This window comes from Mercurialis annua, linkage group LG8 (assembly GCF_937616625.2).
Source record: "Mercurialis annua linkage group LG8, ddMerAnnu1.2, whole genome shotgun sequence".
Taxonomy (NCBI): Eukaryota; Viridiplantae; Streptophyta; class Magnoliopsida; order Malpighiales; family Euphorbiaceae; genus Mercurialis; species Mercurialis annua.
The window spans coordinates 9563094-9588969 of NC_065577.1; the positions used below are offsets into that span (position 1 = coordinate 9563094).

Sequence of the window (25876 nt, forward strand, 5' to 3'; positions counted from 1 at the left end):
TCCTCTTGAACGTCTCAGATGTCATACTCCGCAAAATGTTTCCTACTACCCTCAGCGATACGGCACAACGATGGTTCAACAGCTTAGAGGTCGGGCGATCCACACCTGAAAATAGCTAAACCAAAAATTCATAATGAGGTTTTTCACGAATCTCGTCCAAGAGAAATTTTGGAGAGCTCTATAGATGCAAACAAAGAAGGAGAAACAATAAGTATTGAAATAATCAACTAAAATACGACATAAAATAAGATAGTTCTAATTAACTAGTATTAAAGCAAAAATTATTATAATAATAAAAATAATATACTATAATTATTAAATTAGTTTTTATTTTTATAATAAATAATAAATTTAGAAGTGATTAATTAGGCTACGAGTCATATGTGTGCAACACAGAGAAAATGGACACAATCCCACTAACAGTCTGCGGTTTTGACCCGAAAGGAGTTACAAATTAACAAAAATATAACCAACCCACCAACGATGTCAATATATTCATAAAAAAATATTAAAAAAAAGCCAGCAAAGACCAAAGGATGGACAAACAGAGAGAGAACATTAAAGAGAAGAAAAACACTTTGCTTAACGTATTCTGTATTTTGCGTCAACTTTAGAATAGATTCCGACAGATTAGAAATAGTCCGGTAGAACAAAATGAGCGGAGAAGGAAAGCTGGTGTGTGTAACAGGAGGGTCGGGTTACATAGCCTCATGGCTTATCAAATATTTGCTGCAAAATAGCTACACTGTCAACACCACCGTTCGTGATTTAAGTAAGTTTTTGATTGCTGCTTCTTGTGCTTGCTTCTACCTTTTAACCATTGAAAAACATGGGTTGATAATATTTGTTGCTGATTATCTTCATTCATTATTTACTTGGTATTGTTGACTTTTGATAATATTTATTGCTGCCATCTTTTTATCATAGAAAGGATGAAAAGTTTACTAAACATATTCTCTTAGAATTGATTTGGCCCGGGTGGATTTAGGAAGAGGTTATGGTCGGCACTTGGCCGTATTATTGTTTTGAATCTTTGAAAAAAATATGAATATAGGATTTAATGGTATAGTTTTTCGGCTTTAAAATTTATAGGATTGGCCACCTTAAAGTTTATATTTTATCAGTATTGCCCATCTTACGGACTTCCGGTGCAATCTTACCCATCTTATAAAAACAAATTCTGGCTCCGCCACTGCCCCTTTGTTAGCCTTGTCATCAATTATTATTTGAGCTTTTGTTTAATTTGTATCAGATGATCCAAAGAAAACTGCACATTTACTTGCACTTGATGGGGCCAATGAAAGACTTCGTCTGTTCAAAGCTGACTTATTGGAAGAAGGATCATTTGATGCTGCAGTTTATGGCTGTGAAGGTGTTTTCCATACAGCTTCTCCTGTATCTTTCTCAGTCACTGAACCACAGGTTTTTCCCCAAAAAGTTTTGAACTATTAGCATAGTTAATGATGCTTATTAGTTGGCTTAGTATCTCGTAACTGTTCTTATGAAACTGTTTTCGTGCAACAGACGGAGCTAATTGATCCAGCAGTGAAGGGAACACTTAATGTACTTAGATCTTGTGCAAAAGTGCAGTCTATAAAGAAAGTAATTATAACATCTTCATTCGCGTCTGTTCCGTTTAATGGAAAACCTCTTGGCCCGGATGTTATAGTTGACGAAACTTGGTTTTCCGATCCAGATTTGTGTAGGGAACAGAAGGTTTGTCTGATATCTTAGTGACGATAATGAATATATAAAGATGTGATTCCATAGTTTAATTCTGCTTTTATAGTTCATCTTAAACAGCCTCATAGTACTATGGACTTCATTCAGTTTTTTTTTTCGTATAAAATAGTTTATTTTATTTATTTTCTCCAGCTTTGGTATTATCTTGCAAAGACATTAGCAGAGCAGGCAGCTTGGAGACTTGCAAAAGAAAATCGAATAGAATTGGTTACGATTCATCCAGTGTTTGTCACTGGTCCGCTTTTACAGCCAACTCTTAATGCTTCTGTGGAAATGATTTTAAACCTCATAAATGGTATGCTTCTCAACTACTTAGAGAGATTTGCATAATACCATATAATTAACAACTAACTTTACAATTTTAGTATTTAACTTTCATAAAACAAAATTTCTGCGTGATTTCTTCGGAAGGACTTGAACTTTGAAGGTCTTTTGTTGCAGGAGGTCAAGAATATCCGAATGCATATTATGCATCTGTTGATGTAAGAGATGTTGCTTATGCACATATTCAAGCATTGGAGATTTCTTCAGCAGCTGGAAGATATTGTTTAATTGAAAGTAATGTACAATATTCTGAGGTTCTGAAGATCATTCATCAACTGTATCCTACCTTGCAACTCCCACAAAAGTAAGTTGATTTCCCGGAATGCATTGAATAATGCCTGTGTCCAAATAACTATATCAAGAGCCATGTCCAATACATTGTATGATCAATCTTTATATTGGAGATCCGAAAATGAATTTCACATTAAATAATTAAAAGGATGTCAAGCTACTTATAACTGGAGGTTAATGGTACTTACCACAATCACAGTTGATTTTGTGCAAGATGGGTTCCAACCCCAGTAATTTGGCCCAACATTCTCACTGTCTATGGAATTTCTATAGTACAGTGTCTAAAAATCGTATAAGTTATTTATGAAGCTCAGACTCGAAATGCGATATGAGAGCCATTAAGATTGCTAAGTAAACATCTACGATTTGATTACTTTGGTGTATCAAGAGTATCTCATTTCTGTTCATGCATGGCAGGTGTGACGCCGGACTTGGATCCTTAACTGTGTGTAATGTGTCGAAGGATAAAGCGAAAACTTTAGGTATTGACTTCATTCCATTGGAGGTGAGTCTGAAGGACACAATTGAAAGCTTAAAAGAGAAGGGCTTCCTTAGCATTTGATTTTCGCCAAAGAAGCAAAAGTGAAGCAGATGCTGCACTGCCCTTCAAGCAAATTGATTTCTTCCATTGCAGTTAGTGCTCTAGGAGCTGTGCCTTTGTTTCACTTATTTTTGCTATGTCCTCTAGAATTGCTGAACCTTGTATGTCGCTTAAGTTTAACATTATTCAAGAACCATGGAGCTTGCAGATGAGATCATGAGATCAGAAGTTGCACTACTTGTATACTTAACTTTCTTTCTTTATTACTTTTTCTTATGTTATCTTTATTCTTGATATATCACTCTGTAACAAGTAGGTTGATCGAGATCGCTAACTTATAATATGTGTTGCTCATATTATAAAAAGATTGGACTCATTTTTGAATCATGTAGCTTGTCAGTTGTGCTTGCTTAAAATAAACAAGATGCTGTCTTTTTCTATATTTATTAATGCACATTTTACTATTTGGAATCAATATTTTACTATTTGTCAGTCAAGAGAGACAAAGGTAATTGAAGGAGTAATATTTGGCCTCCTCTGGTCAAATAGCTTCCTATTATTATTGATTTTTCTTGAACTACAGAGAAATGAGTGAAGTAAAGGTTGTTTGTGTAACTGGTGGATCTGGTTATATAGCTTCATGGCTAATCAAATTCTTGCTTCAAAGTGGCTACTCCGTTAATGCCACCGTTCGTGATCCAAGTAAGCTCAGTATCTAAAATCATGATTTTCTAGCATGTTGTTTATGTTTAGTTTGTGGATTTTATAGTTTTATTTGTATTATGTGCTTAGATTGCTCAAATTTTATTAAAAATGTTATAACCTTCTTATGTCTTGTTCTGTCTCATGTCTAAATAACTAAATTTTAAGGATGTGCTTTAATCTGCTTTAAGTAAACCCTTGCTTAGATTTTGAGCAGTGTACTTATTTTGATTAACTGCTGAGAGTAATTACAAGGGCAAACTGCTGTCAGTATGATACACAGTTGAGCTTGATTATTTGATGTAAAATGTTTAAGTCTTTCCTTTACACAAGTTTAGCTTTTGTTGTCCGTATGACACATGTTTAAGCTTTATTCCGATCCGTCTGTATCCCAGATGATCAAGAAAAAACTGCACACTTACTTGGACTTGATGGAGCCAATGAAAGACTTCATTTGTTCAAAGCGGATTTAATGGAAGAAGGGTCTTTTGATGCTGCAGTTCATGGCTGTGAAGGTGTTTTTCATACAGCTTCGCCCGTCTTCTTTTCGGCCATTGATCCGCAGGTGCATTCCGTACCAATTGTTGACTGTCTTGTTCAGAGCAATTTTTATATATCCTATTGTTAAATGTAGATAAATTAACATTTTCTCAAATTAGCTCTAGTAATTTAAGCCCATTTCTCTTCGTTTATTTTGTGCATCTATTATGACTACTTGATTGTCTTAGTGTCATCTAACCAGACTAGATTCTATTCATGTCTTAGACAGAGTTAATTGATCCTGCAGTAAGGGGAACACTTAATGTTCTTAAGTCTTGCGCAAAAGTTCATACTATTCGGAGAGTGATTCTAACATCCTCCTTTGCAACTGTTCCATACAATGGCAAACCTATCCCTCCTGATGCAGTATTAGATGAGACTTGGTTTCCAGACCCAGTTGCTTGCAAGGAACAAAAGGTACGTGCTTGATGTCGTTATTAATTCGTGATATGATGCTTATAATATATTCTTCCGTGTTGGTTTGATGTCGTTATTGATTCGTTAACCAAAATTTATAAGTTTCTTCGGTTCGGTTATAAACATGCCAAATTAACATATGACAACTAAATTTTTATGTTGAACACATTATGCTATTAGGATCTTCATAACTGCAAAACATTTGTTCTTATCATATTATCCTCAGAAACAGACCAGTACCCCTCTCTGATTATCATTTTAGGCTGATCGTTGAGTACGTGATTTCCATTAACAATGTTGCTTAACATCTTGACTTCTTTCTACAGCTTTGGTATCAACTTGGAAAAACCTTGGCAGAGCAGACTGCTTGGAAATTCGCAGAAGACAACAGAATTGATTTGGTTACAGTAAATCCCGGGATTGTTCTTGGTCCTCTTCTGCATTCAACTTGTAGTCACTCGGTGGAGATACTCCTGAACCTCATAAACGGTTTGCTTATGCAACTCTATATGATGCATTGTGTTCTACATGGATTTCAGTTATTCACTCATTGACGTTTATGTGAAAATTTGACATTACTTCGAGCACGGAACTCTCTGTGATTCTGTTGAAAGTTGTTGCAGGAGCGAAAGAGTATCCCGATGCATATTATAAATCGGTGGATGTAAGAGATGTGGCTAATGCACATATTAAAGCTTTTGAGAATTCTTCAGCTAGTGGGAGATATTGTTTAGTTGAAAGAGACAGTCACTTCTCTGAGGTTCTAAAGATTGTTCATCAACATTACCCTTCCTGGGACCTCCCTCAAAAGTAAGTTCTTTTGTACAAACTGAACCGAACCATACCGGAAATTAATAATAAATGTCTATGTTTCTTGATTTCTCTTCTGTTAATATTGGCAGGTGCATCCCTGGAATGAGTTTTCTGGTGAAGTATGGAGTGTCCAAGGAAAAAGCAAAATCCTTAGGCATCGATTTTATTCCTTTAGATGTGAGTCTGAAGGATACTATTGAAAGCTTGAAGGTGATAGGATTTATAACAATTTGATGCAGCTTGCTTCTCAATATGCAAATGATCCATTAATTTGGCTTTTTTTAGGGAACTATATGGTTGGTCATGAAATATTAGAAAACAAACCAAGCCACTGTAATCAATAAATTGTTAGAATCTATCAATAATCCAATATTCATATGCTGCAGTCTATTTTTGTCTTTGAGTCATTTTTTATTCAACTCATTTTGATTTACAATATTTTGAGCTAACAAAATTAAAGAAGTGATCCGATGGGTAAAATTGGATAATAAAATAGGTATGTTTACAAAAATACTTAAAAAAATTAAATATTTATAAAATTATATTCCAAAATTATAATTTAAAAACTATAATTCATCATATCTAATTTTTTTTTTAATATTGTTTTTATTTTTTTCCGGCTCCAAATCTCATTCTAGCTGTGTGTTTTAAAAATAGTTTCAAGCGGTTTTTAAAAGCACAATTTGCAACCGTTTTAAAGAAAGAAAAAAATAGTTTCTAATATATATTTATCGACCCTTCTTGTATCCAACTGTTTGATTAGTGATAATTTGTAGTTATATGACATGGAACTTCTTCTAGTATTAAATTGTTTATGCTGATCTAAAAAGACCAAAAATAAAATGACTCGAGACTCAAAGGGCTATTTTTACATAGGCAAAAGGTTAAAAAAAACTTTATAGTTTTTACAAAATTATAGATAAGTTTTTTTTAGGTATAATTAAACCCTCTCTGTTTTCAAATAGAACAAATAACTCATTTCCTCTAACAGCATTAAAATCACTCGTTAATGACTAACATATCTTTCATAATCATATAGAAAAAAAAGTCAGAAATAATTTTAATGTTTAAAATATTTACCGAAAATTTGAGAGGGTAAGTGTTCCAAAAATAAACTAAAAGGGTTTATTTGTTTGATTTTAAAACAACGAGAGTTTAATTGTTCAATTTTAAAAATAAAAGGGATTAATTGTGCCCAAAAAAAGCAAAAGAGATGATCTGTACTTTTGAAAAATAGTTGAGGATTTTTTGTAACTTCTGCCTTTTAGATAATACCTATTATTTAAAATTGGCCTAATCACTCAAAAAAACCCTCACCTTTAACCCCTTTCGCAATTATACCATAACATAGGAATTTTCCAGTTTTAGCTTAATTTACCTTTTTATATTTCTATTGTACCCCAAATTAAAAAAAATTGGCAATTTAATTACTTTAAAGATGAAAAAGTTCAAACAACTAAATAGAAGGATAATATTATATTTTTTTTTTGAAAAAGTACAAAAAAGTCCTTAATTTTTAAAAACATTCAAATAAGTCTTAATAAATAATTAATAAATTTTTAAATTTTATTAAAAACTTAATTAAATAAAAATTGCTTATGAACCATCCGCAATACTACTTCGAATTTTATCTCGATTTTGTTTTTCAAAACCGCCTTTCCGCACTCCGACTGTTAATCCGGCTCCCACTCCGCCGAAAACCACTCGCGTTCGTCTTCTCCGAGACGAACCCAGATCTGGATTCGTCTCGGAGAAGACGAACAAATCATTGTTCGTCTTCTTCATTTTGAGAAGAAGAACCCAGTTCATCTTCTCCAGACGAGAAGACGACCTCTGAACTATAAAGTCATTCAAAATAGTTAACAAGTGTTCATATATTGTTGTTGGAGGAACTAGCTAGAGTTGATTCTGGGAACTTTGGTTTGCCATTTGCGCCGCCTATAACCTAGTCATCCGGATCGCATCTCTTTATTTTTGCAGATTTCTCGAGCTTATAGAGTTCTTCCCTTTCCATCTCAAACCAGGAGGCTTAAATCCCAAGTCCCCAGTGATGGTTACAGTACTCTTAATTTGAGGTGGCACCTAAAACACTCTAATTGACGGTGTCCTGATCTGTTATAAAGGTGTAATAAGATATCAGTATATTAGAATATCATAATATAATACTTGTAGTAAAACATAGAAATTACTTACATCCTGAACTTCAGCTCCATTGTCCAAGTATGTAATTCCATATCCAGGGCAATTCTTCTTGGCAATTGATGATTGAGTTGGAGCAGCAAACCTTTTCGAACTAATGGAAACATGCTCTACTGCAGACTCTCTGTCTCTCCCCCTTCCTATGCATGTACCTCTGCCTCTCCCCCTTTATATTCATCTACCTCTTCCTAAACCTCTAGCAGCAGCTTGTACATTTTCACTGTCTCTAAAGGATGGAGATGGTACATGCCTTTTTATTTCAAACGCTAGGACGGGTACAGGTACAGCAGGTGTAGGCCTTGTACGTTCAGAAGCTGGAGCAGGTCTTGTGCCTCTAAAAGATGGGGCTTGTGTAGACCCTGTGCCTCCAGAAGCTGGAGCAGAAGCATAACTACATTCCCCTAGGTTCACCTATCACATCAAACACATTCAAATGACAACAAAGTAAATCATAGTGATCCAAATATAACAAACATAACTAAGTCTAAATCGCAACCAACTAGTCTAAATCACAACCAAACTAGTCTATATCACAAATATGACAAACATAAAGAAAACTGGTCTAAATCAGAACAAAATATAACATAAATAACAAACATAACAAACTTCCATTGTATCCTTTCTTATTGTGGCCCTCACTATGACAGATAACATGTCATTTTTTCACCTCTCCTTATAAACTTTCCAAATTTATATTTTCTTAGTTCGTCTCTATCTTTTCTTCTTTGTCTCTTTGGTCTCCCTGCCTTCTTAACTATCTTATGAGGCCTGATTGTTGGATGATTGGATGTTGGCCACAATATCATACCTCCAACTGGCTACATAAGATACTTGTAAGCCTCCAAATATTTCTCTTTACTGAACCAGTGGGAAATATAGTTGTCAGGGTCCAATTTCTTATGCACCATGGCACACGAGGCATGTGCATATGGTATCCCTTTAACCTGCCATGCTCTGAAAGTGCAAGTCTCCCTCGACAAGTCAACATTGTGCCCATAAGGTCCATCTATAATTTCAAAGCCGTGTCCCCTATCAAACTACAGATGGCATCTAGAAGATCTAACCTTATTTTCATCTAGCAAACTCAAAGCATTAAACAATATTTTCCAACAAACAACAAACACACAAGGGACCATACTCAATGACTCAATCATTCAACTATATTTCCAAGCAAACAATAATGGATCCACATGAATCACTGAAGCATTAAAAAACTAAAACCATAAATATTCTAGCATATAGTTCAAATAAAACTACAAACATCAAGGGACCATACTCACTCAAAACCCTAAAAAACCATATATTTCTTAATTAATCAACTCAAACAAGCAAACATAATAAAAGAAATAGAAAATGGCCAAAACGTTTACCTTCACTGCTGTTTCAAATACCCATACCAAAAAGACATCACCTGTTGCTTTTGTCTGTCTGCTCTACACGGTTATTTGATGAGAATTTTTTAGGGTTTCTTCGTTGTAGATTACTCCCTCCGTCCCACTCTAATTGACAAAATAACTAAATTACAATAACCAATACAAACTAATAAATGACATAGAGAGTTACTTGTATACCCTTCTATTATCTTCTATTGATAATAGAGCTAATTAATGCTATTAGTATATTAGTCAAATTTTCATTGAATATTCACCATTTTTCCATAAAAGACATGACTTTAAATGAGGGTAAAGATGGAAAATTAAAAGAAAAAATTATAGTTATGTTAGTTTTGTCAATTAGAATGGGACACCAAAAACTCCATATTTTGTCAATTAGAATGGGACGGAGGGAGTACAAATTAAACATTAAGGTTAACAGTCATTTGAAAAGGCTTCAATTTCGTATCCTTTCTGCTTTGATTACCGAACGTTTAAGGATTTGGAGTTTGTGAATGTGATTCAAGAAAGAAATATAAAGGCCTTTGATTTTTGATTTGGGGATTTTACTACTTTCAATAATGGGGTTCAAGTTTGTGTGTTTTAAGGATTACAAGGGTTTTTGTAACATTAAAAAGGATTTATGAAATATTGTATATTTACACATGTGGCAAATGATATTGCAGTCCAGTCAGATTTCTTTCACCACGTGTGTGTGTGTTTGAGATACAATCTCCAAACAAATGGTCAAATGAGTTTATTTTACAAGTTTAGAGGTTAAATGGGGGACGCATTGAGTTTAGGGATTAAATTGGTAAAAAAAGTACAAGCTCAAAGGTCAATCAATATATTAAACCAATGATTTTAAACTCATTGAGTATGTAAGTTTAGAAACGGATTTTTAAATTACTAGTTTGATATACACGTGCGTTAGATTTAGTTTATAATTTTATTATTTATCATGACTTATATTTGAGATTAATGAATATAATTTATTAATTATATATGAATTGAAACTTAATATTTGAAATTGTAACACGTAATTTTTTTTCTTTTTATATTTATGGTCATTTAAATTTATAGTATTTAAATATAAAATTTTAAAATTAAATTAAGAATATAAATAAGCTAATAAATATAATCATACAAAGAAAACAAAACATAAAATTTATTAGTTGCAAAACATTTTCTTAGATCTATATCTTGCAACTTCCAAAATTTTACATAGGTATGTTCGTAAACCTATTTGATGTATGATATAGGTTTCGTAAAATAAATTATATTTTTAATTTATCTAATTCTGTTTTGGGTATGATATAAATGGTTAATTAATATAGTAATTAATAATATGATCTTTTAATTTATTATTTATAATAATAAATATGCTTATTCATCAAAAAAATGTCAAACCTTTGCGTTTTGAGTCAAATTTAGCCAAACTTTTAAAAATCACCATATTTAATCAAACCTTAAATTGTCCGTTTCTTTTTTAGCCATTTGCAAATCAAACCGGATTTTGTGCCTACATGTAATCTACATCAGTGCCCATTCAACAAAACTAGCTGACATGACACATTTCAAATCACTAACCCAAACCTAACCAAACCAAAGAGTAAATCAAATAAAACCAAATCTAACTAAATCCAATCAATTTAAAAATTATATCTTTTTAAAATTAATTTATTAAAATTATATTTAATTAAAATAAATATTCATATCTCAATATTTTATTTTATTCCGATTAAAATTCATTATGACTAATAAATTTATTCAAATTTAAATAAAAAACATAAATTAAATCAACCGAAATTAATATAAAAAAATTTCAACAACCGCTAATCTTTCCTTGAATCTATTTCGAAATGACAATTTTCTGTCCGCAAAAAAAATCGAACCGACCGATGGAAATTTTCTCCGGCGGTCTTTCTCGACCTGTTCTTTCATGGGAAATTTCAGAGAGAAAAGACACGTCATCAGATAGAGAAGTTTTCCATTCTTGTATTTTAACTCAACAAAAAACATAAAAGGAAAAAACTATTTGCCATTAATTGTTTTTAGAACAGATAATATAGTTATATTTTATTGAACTTTATGTCAAATCGTTGGTTTGGGTAATGAAATGAGAGTATTATGAAATGTGCAGATAACAATAAGAAAAGAAAAAACAAATGAGTAGAGAAGGAAAGCTGGTGTGCGTAACAGGAGGATCGGGTTACATAGCCTCATGGCTTATCAAATATTTGCTGCAAAGCAGCTACATTGTCAACACCACTGTTCGTGATTTAAGTAAGTTTTTTATTGCTTGCTTCTGCATTTTAACCAGTAAAAAACATGGTGACTTTCTTTATAACTTGCTTAAAATTAAAATTCTTGATGTGGGTATTGTTCATTTATTCATAATTTTATTGCTGCGATTTGATTGTCATAGAAAGGACCAGAATTTCACTAAACTCACTTATTATTGTAGATTTGGGTTTTTCCCTTTCCTTTGTGTTGCTTATTAGAATGGACGCTTCATTCGATCAATGTTTTCCGTTCCGGAAACATATCTGGAACTTGACGTTTCAAACACAAAACTTCATTTTTAACATAATCGAACACCAATTTGCCATGTCCATATGTCCTGTTTTCCGTGTCGGTGTATGTGCTACTTGGATAGCATTTATAGTGTTGTCATTGAATTTTTATTTTCAGCTTTTGCTTAATAAATTTTTACCAGATGATCCAAAGAAAAATGCACATTTACTTGCACTTGATGGAGCCAACGAAAGACTTCATTTGTTTAAAGCTGATTTATTGGAAGAAGGATCATTTGATGCTGCAGTTGATGGGTGCCTAGGTGTTTTCCATACAGCTTCTCCTGTATCTTTTTCAGTCACTGAACCTCAGGTTTTTCCCCAAAAGTCTTCACTGTTTCTCACCACTTATACTTTTTAGTTTTTATGTCAGCATAATTTTTGAACTATTAGCATAGTTAATGATGCTTAATCGGCTTAGTATCTCGTAACTGTTCTTATGGAACTATTTCCATGTAACAGACGGAGCTAATTGATCCAGCATTGAAGGGAACGCTTAATGTACTAAGATCTTGTGCAAAAGTGCCTTCTATAAAGAAAGTCATTATAACATCTTCGTTTGCAACTGCTCCTATTAATGGAAAACCTCTTGGCCCGGATGTTATTGTTGATGAAACGTGGTTTTCCGACCCAGATGTGTGTAGGGAGCAGAAGGTTTGTCTTTTCTTTGTTCTGACATGGTCTTCTACATTGTTAGCTGTTTTGGTGTTCCACCATATTTTAGTATGAGCATATCTTTATACTCTGAAATCTTAGTAAAGATAATGAAACTATAAGATTGTTTAATTCTGATTTTGTAATTCATCTTAAACAGACACATGGTACTATGGACGCCATTGAGTGTCCCTACTCTGAATCCAATTCTCTAGCAATTAATTTATTAACCTTCTAAGGTCGTCATTTTGAAAAAGTTCATATCTGTTTTATTCTCATTTCTTATCATTCTATATATATTTTTTGTTCCAAGGTCATATCTTAGTTATTCTAGCTTGTTATGAAAGAATTTCTTTTATTTTATATCCAGCGTTGGTATCATCTTTCGAAGACATTAGCAGAGCAGGCTGCTTGGAAATTTGCAAAAGAAAACCGAATAGAATTGGTTACAATTCATCCTGTGTTTGTCATCGGTCCTCTTTTACAGCCCACACTTAATGTTTCAGTGGAAATGATTTTAAACCTTATAAATGGTATGCTTCTCTACTATTTAGATAATACAGATAGTTAACTTACAAATTTGAGTATCTAATTTTTATTAAACCAATTTCTGCGTTGGAAGGAATATTTTGATCTTTGAAGGTCTTTGTTGCAGGAGCCCAAGAGTATCCTGATGCATATTATAAATCTGTTGATGTAAGAGATGTTGCTTGTGCACATATTAAAGCCTTGGAGAGTTCTTCAGCAGCTGGAAGATACTTTTTAATTGAAAGTGATGTACACTATTCTGAGATTCTGAAGATTGTGCATCAACTGTATCCTACCTTGCAACTCCCACAAAAGTAAGTTGATTTTCTGGAATTCATTGAATATTGCTCGTGTCCAAATACCTATCTCTAGAGCCATGTCAAATAAAATGTATGATCAATAGTTGGTTCTATCTTAGAGTATGTGTCTAATGGGAATAAATTGTAGAAATTCGTTATGAAGCTCAATCTTGAAGTGAAATATGAGAGCCATTAAGGTTGATCAAGTATAAACATCGATTGATTTGATTCCTCTGGTGTATCTCATTTACGTTCATGCATGGCAGGTGTGACGCCGGAATGGGATCCTTAATAATGTATAAGGTGTCAAAGGATAAAGCGAAAACTTTAGGGATTGATTTCATTCCATTGGAAGTGAGTCTGAAGGACACTATTGAAAGCTTAAAAGAGAAGGGCTACCTTAGCATTTGATTTTGGTCATTGATGCAAACTGAAGCAAGCAAATACTGCACTGCCCTTCAAGCAGATTTATTTCTACCATTGCACCTGCTGATCTTGAAGTTGTGTCTTTGTTCTACTTATATGTGCTATATTTCTGAAATTACGGAAGCTTGTATTTAACAGTGATCAAGAATCATGCAACTTGCAGGTAACTTTTAGGTCTCATGCATGTCATGAGATCAGAAGTTGCACTACTTGTAAACCTCACTTTCACATATTTAACTTTTATATTTAATGTTTATATATTTTATTAATTGATAATTTTAAATTTTAAATTCTTAATTTATAATACTATTTTAGTAGTTTTTATTATTTTGTTGTTTGTTATTATTGTAATGGATATAATATTTTTATGATAAATTAAAGGGATTATTCTCAAACTATCCTTATTTCATAAAATAATTACAAAAATCTGGGTCATGAATTGCTAATTACATTTGGTATCCAGTTTTACAAAATATTTATAAAAATATTTTTTTACTTAGCGATTACTTACTGTAAATACACCACAAGTACATTATTATAATATTATATAATACACTGACTACACTAAAACTACACCATAAAACACCAATAAAAATAAAAAAAATATACTAACAAGAATATTTTTAAAATTAAAAAGATAATTTGAATAAAAAAAAATACGCGATGTAATTATTTTTAAAAAGCGGGTAGCATTGCAATTAAAGTTTTAAAAAGGTTCCCTGGGAAATTTTCCCTAAATTAAATGATCTAAGATAACGTATAAATATAAATATTTTCGTAATTTTTAAATTTTTTGAAGTTGAATCAATTGAACATCTTGAAGAAGAAATTAGATTCAATGGGTACAAAAACAAACTCACCAAAAAGAGACGGAGACGCTAATGGTTGCAGGATATTGGAATACCTGTCACTCATATCCGACGTCTGCACAGAGCTCGAATCTTAGGGTTCGGAGACAAAGTGTCGGCGGAGTACATCACGGAATTGGGGCGGAACAGCCGCACCGCCGATGAATTCAATGCAAAGCTTAACGAACAGGGAGCCCGATTCCCTGATTATTTTGCCCGTACACTCCTTACAATCATTCACGCCGTTCTCCCTCCCCAACTCTGACGCTGCTGCTAACAACGCCCGTCATCCGACGCTCTCACCTGATTTTCGTAATTTATTTTATGCTTGTATGGAATTGAATTATGACTGCTGCTTAGATTTTAATTTCTTGTTGTAGGGGAATTTTTGATTTACTCATAATTTTTGTTGCTGCAATTTAATATGTCAATTTTATTGCTGCTTACTAGGCTTAGTATCTCGTAACTGTTCATATGAACATATTTCCATGCAAAAGTGTTGTCTATGAAGAAACTAATTATGAATTATCTGTTCGCAACTGTTTCAATTAGCGGAATACCTATGGACCTTGGTTTCCCGGCTCAGATGTTTGTAGGGAACAGAAGGTTTGTTTTTTCTTCGTGCTGCATCGTCTTCTACATTGTTGTTATCTATTTTTTGATGTTTTAATATGATCATATCTTTGTACTCTGAAATCTTTGTAAAGATTATGAAAATGTTAGAATAAGGTCTGACGTTCTTTTTCGGACACTCATTGTTTCTGTTAGAACAAAATAATTCACAAAAATGTTGGTCTGTCTTCGTCTGAGACTAGATATTTCTCAATGACTCAGGGAAGTTACTCCACTTGAATTACTATTTTTGATTCAGGGTAATTACTCCACGTTAAAAGTCATCCTTTGTGTCACAAGTCCTCATTTTTGAAATATGTGGCTTGTGAGTTGTACTTACAACTCACTAGCCAAGCCACATGTTTAGGTAAATCACTTCCTATTGTTGATTTCCTTTCAAAGTTTTTATCTCTTAGAACTAGAGAGAAATGAGTGGAGGAAAGGTTGTTTGTGTAACAGGTGCATCTGGTTGTACGGCTTCATGGCTAATCAAATTCTTGCTCCAAAGTGGTTATACTGTTAATGCCACCGTTCGTGATCCAAGTAAGCCCCAGCTTCTTTGTCTCTCCCTTTTGACAAGCTCAGTATTGTTTTTGTTTAATATCTGGGGTTGATGTTTTATATGTTTTATGTGCTTAGGTTTCTTCAGTTTTATCAAAAAAATTATAACCTTGTTATGTTTTCTTCTTTTCATGTCTAAATGACACATATTTACGGTCAATCTCAATCTGTCTCCATGTCCCAGATGATCCGACAAAAACTGCACACTTACTTGAACTTGATGGAGCCAGTGAAAGACTGGGTTTCTTCAAAGCTGATTTAATGGAAGAAGGCTCTTTTGATGCTGCAGTTCATGGGTGTGAAGGTGTTTTCCATACAGCTTGCCCCGTCTCATTGTCGCCTATTGACCCGCAGGTGCAGTACGTACCAGTTGTTTACTGTGTTGTTCTTGTTCAGATCAATCTTGATGTATCCTATTGCTAAAGTTTTCTCAAATTAGCTTTAGTAATTTAAGCCCATATATGATGACTGCTTGATTCTATTCATGTCTTAGACAGAGTTAATTGATCCTGCAGTAAGGGGGACGCTTAATGTTCTTACATCTTGCGCAAAAGTTCATACTATCCGGAGAGTGATTCTAACATCTTCCTTTGTAACTGTTCCATACGATGGGAAACCTATCCCTCCTGAGACAGTATTTGATGAGACTTGGTTTTCAGACCCAGATGTTTGCAAGGAACGAAAGGTACTTGCGTCATGTCATTATTAATTGGTGATATGATGCTTATAATGTATTCTTCTAAGTTAGCTTGATTTGGCTCAGCAAAATGTAAAACCAAACCCATTTTTACAAGAAAATGAAAATTTAATGTGTAATGTCATTTTTCATCTCGACTAGTTCAAATGGCCTACACGGACTGCTGTTGAACACTTTATTTTTTTAGGGTCTTAATAACTGCAAAACCTTTTCTCTTATCGATTTAGGCTTATCGTTGAATACGTGATTTCCATTAATGATATTGTTTAACATCTCGACTTCTTTCTACAGCTTTGGTTTCAACTTGCGAAAACATTAGCAGAGCAGGCTGCTTGGAAATTCGCAGAAGACAACAGAATAGATTTGGTTACAATAAATCCAGGGCTTGTTCTCGGACCTCTTCTGCATTCAACTTGTAGTTACTCTGTGGGGATTATTCTGAAAATTATAAATGGTGCGCTTGTGCGACTTTATATGATGCACGTATGATCATATGTGTTCTACATGGATTTCAATTATTCAATCATCGACGTTTATGTGATTCTGTTGAAATTTGTTGCAGGAGCGAAAGAGTATCCGGATGCATATTTTAAACCTGTGGATGTAAGAGATGTGGCTAATGCACATATTAAAGCTTTTGAGATTTCTTCAGCTAGCGGGAGATATTGTTTAGTTGAAAGAGAGAGTCACTGCTCTGAGGTTCTTGAGATTGTTCATCAACATTACCCTACCTTGGACCTCCCTCAAAAGTAAGTTCTTTGCACAACAATGTACTGATGATGGGATATTAATATCAAATTGGCCCTAGGGACGTGCAAAAATCAAACCAAACTAAAAAATTAAGTTCGGTTTGATTTGATTTATAAATATTGACTAATTCGATTCGGTTTCAAATATTTTAAATTCTTATAAACTTGGTTTGGTTTGGTTTGGTTTGATTTGAACCAAATACACAACTCGGAGTAGGAGTGTGAAAATGGGTTGGTGGGTCGTGTTCGTATCGACCCATTCTGTTGATACGATTAGGGTCACACGAACACAATCCATTTAACTAATCGTGTCAAAATTTTAAACGAGTGACGCGACACGAATTTTAAACGAGTGACACGACACGATTTATAACATGTTAAGGTAAACGGGTCATGCTTAACACAATTACACGACTAACACGACACGATTAACACAATTACACGACTAACATGACACGATTAACACGACCCACTTAACATTTAAAAATATTTAAACTATATATATATAATTTTTAGCTTCAAATTTATCATTTAATATGATAAAATTATAAAATTTTAATACAATTAATTTTATTTATATATTATTATAGTTATATTTAATTAATTTAATAATTATATTTTTTATTTTATGAAATTAAAATTATTTTATTTCAATATTATTATAAATAATATAATTTGTAAACAGATTAGGCGGGTTAGATGGGTTGACGAGTCAACCTGTGACTCGACCTATTTATTCCGTGTCATAAATAAGTTGACACGTTTTCAACACGAACCTGCTAAGAATCAACTCTTATTCACTAAATTTACCTGTTAAACGAATCGTGTTATCGTGACACGACTTATTTTGACACTCCTAAGTCGAAGGAGACAACCATGTAACCTTTGTAATATGAAAATGATGTGAGCATTATTGAGTTGTTAGTATCGCATGCTCAATTATTGTGGATTCAATTTTCCCTAGGGTTAGGGTATTCATTATACATACGTCCAATAATAAATGTCTATTTTTCTTTGTTTTTGTTTTGTTAATGACAGGTGCATCCCTGGAATGAGTTTTTTGGTGAAGTATGGAGTATCTAAGGAAAGGGCAAATACTTTAGGTATTGATTTTATTCCTTTAGATGTGACTCTCAAGGATACTATTGAAAGCTTGGAGGAGAAGGGATTTATAACAATTTGATGTTGGCTATTGATTTTTTTTTTCTGTGACGAGAAATTAATATGGCACGGGAGTCCTTTCGACCCTGTGAACCAGATAATTTTTAAATTTACTTATATAGTTTGATATTTTAATTTGATATATATGCGCAATCTATTGTTTTTTTAATGACACATAAATTTAAGTAAAAGAATATATGTTTATCTCTTAGCACACCGTTAATTGAAAAATAGCTAAAATTATTTGTATGTTACATCTTAAAAAGTTGAAATTATAATATAAAAAAATGAAAGTTAAGACACTAGAATAGAAGATTTGACAAAAAATTAGACATAATTGTTATAATGTTTTTCAATTACTTATCATAAATTCAACAAATGGATATAAACTATCAGGAGAGGAACCAAAAATATAAAAAGACAATTTAATGAATACTAATTCTTTTCTACAATGATGCTAACATTAGATGTCAAATGCATTATTAACTCAAAGAAACTTTAGTATTTGGTTCAAAATATCTCATTAAAAATTTAGTTCAGATTTATTGATAAAATTAAGCCAAAAGCATAAACAAAAAAATTTGATTTTTTCGTTAAGAGAACTTAAGCTTAATTGGTTAGTTTTTTTCCATTTGAGGCCAATGTTTTTGATGTTGCAAAAGATCCTGTAAATTTTTTAAAAAGATTACTTAATCCTTTTTAGTTTATATTGTTTGCCACTTAGTCCCTCATATTTTTAATAATGTGTAATTTTTTCAACCGTGAAGATTTGTTTACAAATTAAAAAAATTGAAAGCCCGTGTGGCAAAGAAAAAATTACAAGGATTTGTACATTCTTTTTGACTAATTTGAATGATTTTTTATATCTTCTGTCTAAAACTTAGCTTTAAAAGATTATTAATCAGATAAATATATAAACTGTGAAAATATATTAAACTATATGATTTAACATATTGTAATAAGGGAAATTTATAAATTTACCTAAAATAAAAAATATTAATAAAATTTACCTCAACACAGAAAACTTAATAAAAATACATCATGTTTTTATGAACATAGTGTTCCTACTCTCCGTGTAGTAAAAATTTGTGATTTTACTCCATATATATTGACACATACCGACAACTCTCTCTCTCTCTCTCTCTCTCTCTCTCTCTCTCTCTCTCTCTCTCTCTCTCTCTCCACGTGCTTAAGGAGCACACACCTGACACATAAAAAGCTACCACAATCATAGACATGTATTTGACATCTTTTTCTTTCTTTTTTTTCTTACATACATCTGATATCTTTTTTTTCCTTTCTTTTTCTTTTTGACTTTTCAAAATAGTATTATATCTTTATGAAAGTATTATCATAATATTTTCAATAAAAATAATATAATACTATTTTTTAGCTGTTTAAATTACTTAAAGAATATTAATAATAAAAAATAAATTTTTATAAAATATCAGAATATATTTAATATAAAAAATATTTTTTTATTTAATAGTCATATTTTAATTTTTTTTATATGTTTAACATACCCTTATCATAACATTTTCAAAAAACTGCCGTTATATTATCACGAGAGTATCATAACATTGTTATAATATTATCACTATCATAACCTTATCGTAATCATAATCATAATTTTATTATATAAATTATCATTATCATAACTATATCATAATATTATTATAATTTTATCAACCTTATGATAATTTTTGCATAAACTTATATTATGCAGTTTATGCATAGTTAGATTACAATTTTATAATAGTTTCATAATATTATCACCTTATCATATGACTATCACAACTTCACCTTAACATGTGATTATCAATGTATTATATTGCATTGTCATCTTATTATCATGTCATTATCAGTATCATATGTAGCAGATTAATATATGATAATGTGATGATACTGCTGGATAATATTAGACAAAATCACAGTATCACATTATCATATGATTATCACAGTATTACATTATCATATGATTATCACAGTTTCACCTTATCATGTGATTATCAATGTATCTGTCACGACCCAATTTCGTGGATCGCGACCGGCGCTAGGGTATGGGTATGTTCGTACCAAAACCCGTAGCAAGCCTCGCGGATAACCTTATATACAAATAAACCTGCAAGAAAACCACTGCTCGGGGGCAACCGAGACTCCAACCTAAGTCTAACAGTTTATGCAACAGTTCTAATATCATAACTTGATAATAATCTGAAACTGTGAATCATGCCTCAAATATAATAATCCAATGTAACATGCCAAAGTATAATAATATAAAAGTCGTACCACCACGACAAACCAAAGTATAATAATCAAACACTATACTAGTTCTACTGCGGTCTAAGAGTTTAAAACACCAGACTAGTTTTATTGACATAAAAACCTCCAAGAATCAAGAATCGGAGTGGACCAGCTTTCAAATCATAAACCTGGAAAATTTGGGAAAACAACGGGGTCAGATATACTGAGATGAGTTCGCAATACTATTTACATTTATTAAGTTTAAAACCCTTAAATCAAAACATTTTATACTAATATAATATGATTATGGAAAACAGTATTGAAATGATCCCAGCGTAAGTATGACATAGCATACTGATAAACCCAGAGTGGACGGGAACATATCCTCGTCATATACCAGCGTAAGCAAGACTTTAGTCTGCCGATCCCAGAGTACTTACCGGTGCACACAGTCTCGATACAAGCCTATCGAGCAGCTTGTTTCAATCCAGATCCATAATCCGTAAAAACAGTTCAAAAGCATTTATAATATTAAAATATGATGCGGTACTTAATAAAGTGGTAAATAGCACTACAAACTCACTGCTTGCTTATCCACGTGAAATCTTGGCAAACAGCTAACCCTGCGTAGACTCCGAAGCACGAGCATTCGACGGGTCTAAAACAATGTATAAGTTAAAATCCATACAACCCCTAACTCTAAGAATACTAGACACCACATAGGACTAGCATCTTGAACACAACCAAAGTACAACCCAAGTAAGGTAAACATCTATGTATCAAACAAACCAAAGAATTCATATCATTCACTTTAAACAATTTAGGCAAGTTAGCTTAGATGAGTTCCTATCCATAAAAACAAAACCGAAGTCCTTTTCATAACTTAAATAGTTCTTTTAAACCAAAGAGTTTCCCAGAGTAGTGTGTTAGCCTTAACTGCAGTATAGCTGAACACAACATGTCGAGCGACACAAGTCTAACCCGACCCAACCATAAGCCAAAGTGAAAACCAGAGTATAAAACTAATCCTTAAATAAAACCAAAGTCATTTGAAAATAAGAACTCAATCCATAGCTTAACAATGCCAACCTTAAAAGCAATAAATCATATAGCTTGCCAACACTTGACAAGTTTCACCCAAGGTATACATCACTTAAAAATGCCATCTTAAATTCAATTAATAGGATTTAAACACCTTTTAAAGATTTAAACTCAAATCTAAAATATTAACTTAGATAGCCATAGCACCTTTGTAAAATTCACCATAACTTATATACCATAACAACCACTGATTTTTAAAACGACCCAAGGTAAACTATCATTTTATAAATGTCCAAAATAGTTTATAAAATGTATTTCCAGCCATTAACAATTTGATCAAAATCAAAATTAAGCCAAAGCACTCAAATAATCAAATTTGGCAATTTTGCAGAAAATTGCCTAAACTAGCCAAACGATTCAAAACCAACAATCGATGAACCAAAATATGTCACTACTGATTTAAAAACATCAAAACATCATATAGAAAATATTAGATCAGTAGATATAGCATTTGAAAACCATTTTGCAATCGTTGCGTTTAACTTTCGTAGAATTTCAATTCAAAATATTGCCCAATGTATTAATCCTCCAATTAACTCAACCAAATCAATCCACCCAAAGTACAATTGACAAGAACAAGCCAATCGCAACACTAATCATTATATACAGATTTTTATATTGCAACCAAACAGAAATTAACAAGCCAAACACCCTAGGTATGGATTCATACAATCATTTAGCAACCTCTACACATTTAAACAATGGATTAGAGCCACTAACCTCTTGGAATAGATTAAGAACGATTCAATATAGAAAACCCAGAAAATATTTGATTAGAACAAACCTACAATCAACCAAACACCATAACTAATTAATCCAAATCGATAGGACAAAGAAATCAATGAATTAAACGACAAGGGATAGGTTTAGAACACTTACTGAATGTCTAAATCACCAAGGAAAGGTAGGAAATCAGTTGGGAATGAATTAGAATCGTGTTTAGGGTTTTAGGAAAAAGTGGGGGCTGATTAGGTTTCAGAAACGGGCTTTTATAATCCGTCCCGTAGTGAACCGGTTTACTGGCCGGTTCTACTGGGCAGAACCGGTCAATGAACCGGCCAAGCACAAAGTGAGCCGGCCCTCTGGCCGGTTCTACTGGGCAGAACCGGTCAGAGAACCGGTTTGCCCTCTGCTCAGTAAAACTGAGCAAACCGGACCTCCAAACCGGTTCTACTCAGGAGGTCCGGTCCTAGGTCTAGTCGAGGCCTTAAAACCGACTTAAAACATGTCCGAACACGTCCCGAAAGCTACGATATGATCCTCCAATCGCACACACAAGTGTTAACCAAACCGACACCAAAACACATGCACAAACCGAAGTGAAAACACGGCTAGTGTTCAACCTAAACCGAACATTATACAGTCAACCAACCTTCGAATCGAGTCATAAAAACACGGGGTATTACATTCTCTCCAACTTAAAAACAAAATCGTCCTCGATTTTAACACAACGCAAACAAGCACAAAACACGATATACGCGCACAAAGCAGCCCAAGTAAAACATATAACACAAATACAAAGTACCAAAATAACATCGAACATTCGAAGCAACGCTAAACTCAACGTACCTCAAGGAATGAAATATAACAATTCCACATAATGGACTCCGTCCCCTAAGTATACTCCCCAACAATAAAACCGACTAAAACTGAAACCATAGGCATATCTTCACTCATCAACCTACGCACTTGTGTGACCACTAACTTAGTAGGTTGCTCCTGGAATGATAATTCAAAACTACCACACATATAAATCAACAACTCAAATTGTCACCACACAATATGCGCAAAATTTTAAATCCAACAGTTCGTTGATCCAAACGATTACTTGATTAAACAAAATATAAACCTTTAAGATTTTTCAACTACAAACAACAAATATGCTCACAAGGGAGGTTACCAAGACCTTCTCAAGGTCTAACAGCTATAATAACAACCTTAACAAGGTGCAAGGACAAACCCGAAACTCAAATCGTAATTCTTACAATACCAAAATTTAACACTTCAAAATGGAAACTTTGAAATCCGCATTAATAACATCATGCAATCCTCGCCACCTACTTAACATCACTACACCTATTATCTCATATCAAAGATATAAATAAACTCGTTATATCAAACGAACAGTCTAGTCCAAAATTAACTAGATAAGGTTCTCGCCAATATATATCAGCCAACTTTAAAACATCATCAAAATCGAGTTGTACCCACGACAAGGACTAAGCTCAACAAGACCATCAACCTTAACAATCATTAAACACGTACTCACATACTGACATTCCAAAGAATATACCGTTTTAACTTATGATAACAAAATCTCCAAGTTACATACAAACTGACTCATTCAAATAGATCCTTCCACTCATACAATAAGAAAGCATACAGCCCGAAGTTACCCAAGGTAATTAAACACCAACATACATACAAATTTTTGCACAACCCAAATTTTATGCCACACACAAAAGGTTCAACAACTAAATAAAACGATATCCAACTTCAAACAACAAAAATCCCCAATCAATATTATCGACCAGCCAACCTTTATAGTCGAAACCTACTCATCACGATTTTTGAATCCGCTAACTAATAAATCCGAACCTAACTCAAATTCTCAAAATCATCTTACCAATGTAACTGTAATCTTGCAACCAGGATATCACCTAGATCAAATTCACTAGCAACTGGGTCATTGGTTATGCTCAAGTCAAACTTATATGAAAACAAAATTTCCAAACACAAAATATTATATTTATATTTTCCACTTCTCTTTTAAAGACGTTAACATCTTATACCTCTCTTTATATACATAGAACAAAATTCTTTTACCGTTCGAAAACCTCTAATTTTGTAAACACAATAAAAGTTTCAAAACATTCGTATTTTGAATTCCGCAGTTACACCTTACTTTCAATATAAATTTGCAAATATATAAAATAGTTCAACTAACATAATTATTATTCTCTTAAATCAATGCTTGATAAAAATTTATCCCTTTATCAAAATAGAAAATATTTGTAAAGAAAATATCTTCTTCCACACAATATTTCTATACGAGTATACCAAAACATTTATACAAAAACGAATTATGTAAAAATAAACTTCTTTTAAAATCACGGCGTAAATACATACGACGAGCATAACCAAATCCCTTAATCTAATAACCTCAAATCATAAATTGAAAGCTAACACATAAGCCTTTCAATCCGACCTCAAAATCCTATCACATTTATAGCAACAATAACTCGAGTGCAACCTTTATATTCATTCTTACTCCCTATGAAGCACCAAATTTATGATACTACAGATCAATCACTCATAACGTAATCGTCCTTAATTCACCACCATAATCACAGAGTATTTGCCTAGCTACCTTTCGGTAACAGTTTCAAAATGATTTGAAATCCAACAACTTTATAAATACATTTATCATAATGTGACTCGCGAGTTCGTTTCAAAACGTCTTTCATAAAAACACTTTATCGATAAAATCCCTTTTTACATAATTGTGCGCCAGGGTGATGACATCTCTCATCCCCAAAGAGTTGCATCCAACTCTAAACTTTTCTATGCACGTGATGCATGTACTATTATGCATGTATCAATTATTAATTTTTTTTTTAGTGAACATACTCAGTGCTCAATGCAATTTCCTATTCGTGACATACAAAAATGCATGTTCGTGATATGTCTGGGCACAATTATGTGATAAAAACATTTCAAATACGTTAACAAATTAACATTTGAAATCAATTTCTCGATAAAATATTTACTAGACGTTACACTCTGTGGGACGTGCACTCGATAACCTCAAAAATATTTCTCAAACTCCATACTTGCAATTCACTAAATCACACGATACTATTATAACAATCTAACTCAATAACTCTATTAAACTATCTAATGCATAAATAATATCCATCTAAATTTCAACAAAACTGAAACTTACACCCAAGGAAAACAACACATCATATACGTTTCTGCAACACTTACCACCCGTTCTCGCATTACATCGATTAACCTTGATGAAAAACACTAGTGTATTAATACACTGATATATATCCTCGAGTTAGAATTTCTAATATCCTTATCTAGGATAAACATAAACCACCAAACGTTCCAAAGAAACAATTCCATCAATTTCCTCGATATCGAAATCCAAAGATCTCGATCCACAAACAAAACACCAAACCCAGCGTCACCCAAATTGAAACTAAAACAAAATAGGGTCTAAACGAAGGTTCCACTCACTATCGAACCAACATCAAGGTAAGCCAAAAAGAACCGCGTGAAATAATTTACCTCACGTGCTTCTCCGCACGAAGAGACAAAACAAACTCAACCAACATAAATCAACTAAACTTGCGAGGTAAACAACGCAAATTCAAATCAAGAGATCATGAATTCTACAATTCTAAAACCCTACAAGTGTGCCATACAGCCAATTAAACCAGCATACTTAAATGACAAAATCAAAATG

At 32.9% G+C, this 25876-nt stretch overlaps 4 protein-coding genes across 9 annotated transcripts; all 4 read left to right on the forward strand.

Moving 5' to 3' along the window:
- Nucleotides 1-276: 276 nt before the first annotated feature.
- Nucleotides 277-3186, forward strand: LOC126659903 (phenylacetaldehyde reductase-like). Its single transcript, XM_050353229.2, has 6 exons — nucleotides 277-772; nucleotides 1253-1422; nucleotides 1525-1716; nucleotides 1876-2038; nucleotides 2185-2371; nucleotides 2776-3186. Exons 1-6 carry the CDS (start codon nucleotides 655-657, stop codon nucleotides 2918-2920), a joined length of 975 nt encoding a protein of 324 aa, XP_050209186.1. The 5' UTR covers nucleotides 277-654; the 3' UTR covers nucleotides 2921-3186.
- A 212-nt stretch (nucleotides 3187-3398) lies between these two features.
- On the forward strand, nucleotides 3399-5761 carry LOC126659904 (phenylacetaldehyde reductase-like). Its single transcript, XM_050353231.2, has 6 exons — nucleotides 3399-3601; nucleotides 3997-4166; nucleotides 4367-4558; nucleotides 4885-5047; nucleotides 5182-5368; nucleotides 5461-5761. The coding sequence occupies exons 1-6, from the start codon at nucleotides 3487-3489 to the stop codon at nucleotides 5603-5605; spliced, it is 972 nt and encodes a 323-aa protein (XP_050209188.2). The 5' UTR covers nucleotides 3399-3486; the 3' UTR covers nucleotides 5606-5761.
- A 5253-nt stretch (nucleotides 5762-11014) lies between these two features.
- Nucleotides 11015-13429, forward strand: LOC126659902 (phenylacetaldehyde reductase-like). The gene is made up of 6 exons (XM_050353228.2): nucleotides 11015-11229; nucleotides 11663-11832; nucleotides 11982-12173; nucleotides 12544-12706; nucleotides 12829-13015; nucleotides 13267-13429. The coding sequence occupies exons 1-6, from the start codon at nucleotides 11112-11114 to the stop codon at nucleotides 13409-13411; spliced, it is 975 nt and encodes a 324-aa protein (XP_050209185.1). The 5' UTR covers nucleotides 11015-11111; the 3' UTR covers nucleotides 13412-13429.
- Nucleotides 13430-14208: 779 nt separating this feature from the next.
- LOC126659900 (phenylacetaldehyde reductase-like) lies at nucleotides 14209-18223 on the forward strand. 6 transcript variants are annotated; one of them, XM_050353226.2, is made up of 8 exons: nucleotides 14532-14604; nucleotides 14827-14880; nucleotides 15146-15429; nucleotides 15632-15801; nucleotides 15941-16132; nucleotides 16436-16598; nucleotides 16707-16893; nucleotides 17932-18223. In XM_050353226.2, the coding sequence occupies exons 3-8, from the start codon at nucleotides 15315-15317 to the stop codon at nucleotides 18074-18076; spliced, it is 972 nt and encodes a 323-aa protein (XP_050209183.1). In that variant the 5' UTR covers nucleotides 14532-14604; nucleotides 14827-14880; nucleotides 15146-15314; the 3' UTR covers nucleotides 18077-18223. The 6 variants fall into 6 exon arrangements, with proteins under 6 accessions (XP_050209179.1, XP_050209181.1, XP_050209180.1 ...); XM_050353227.2 differs by having other exon boundaries at nucleotides 14537-14604; nucleotides 15346-15429; XM_050353222.2 differs by lacking the exon at nucleotides 14827-14880 and having other exon boundaries at nucleotides 14209-14604; nucleotides 15346-15429.
- Nucleotides 18224-25876: the final 7653 nt, after the last annotated feature.

Coding starts and splice junctions, on each gene's coding strand:
- LOC126659903 (XM_050353229.2), top strand. CDS start 655: ATGAGCGGAGAAGGAAAGCTGGTGTGTGTAACAGGAGGGTCGGGTTAC. Junction 2,039..2,184: donor GATTTTAAACCTCATAAATG/GTATGCTTCTCA, acceptor CTTTTGTTGCAG/GAGGTCAAGAATATCCGAAT. Junction 2,372..2,775: donor ACCTTGCAACTCCCACAAAA/GTAAGTTGATTT, acceptor CATGCATGGCAG/GTGTGACGCCGGACTTGGAT.
- LOC126659904 (XM_050353231.2), top strand. CDS start 3,487: ATGAGTGAAGTAAAGGTTGTTTGTGTAACTGGTGGATCTGGTTATATA. Junction 3,602..3,996: donor TGCCACCGTTCGTGATCCAA/GTAAGCTCAGTA, acceptor TCTGTATCCCAG/ATGATCAAGAAAAAACTGCA. Junction 5,369..5,460: donor TCCTGGGACCTCCCTCAAAA/GTAAGTTCTTTT, acceptor TAATATTGGCAG/GTGCATCCCTGGAATGAGTT.
- LOC126659902 (XM_050353228.2), top strand. CDS start 11,112: ATGAGTAGAGAAGGAAAGCTGGTGTGCGTAACAGGAGGATCGGGTTAC. Junction 11,833..11,981: donor TTTCAGTCACTGAACCTCAG/GTTTTTCCCCAA, acceptor TCCATGTAACAG/ACGGAGCTAATTGATCCAGC. Junction 12,707..12,828: donor GATTTTAAACCTTATAAATG/GTATGCTTCTCT, acceptor TCTTTGTTGCAG/GAGCCCAAGAGTATCCTGAT.
- LOC126659900 (XM_050353222.2), top strand. CDS start 14,436: ATGAATTCAATGCAAAGCTTAACGAACAGGGAGCCCGATTCCCTGATT. Junction 16,133..16,435: donor ATGTTTGCAAGGAACGAAAG/GTACTTGCGTCA, acceptor TTCTTTCTACAG/CTTTGGTTTCAACTTGCGAA. Junction 16,894..17,931: donor ACCTTGGACCTCCCTCAAAA/GTAAGTTCTTTG, acceptor TGTTAATGACAG/GTGCATCCCTGGAATGAGTT.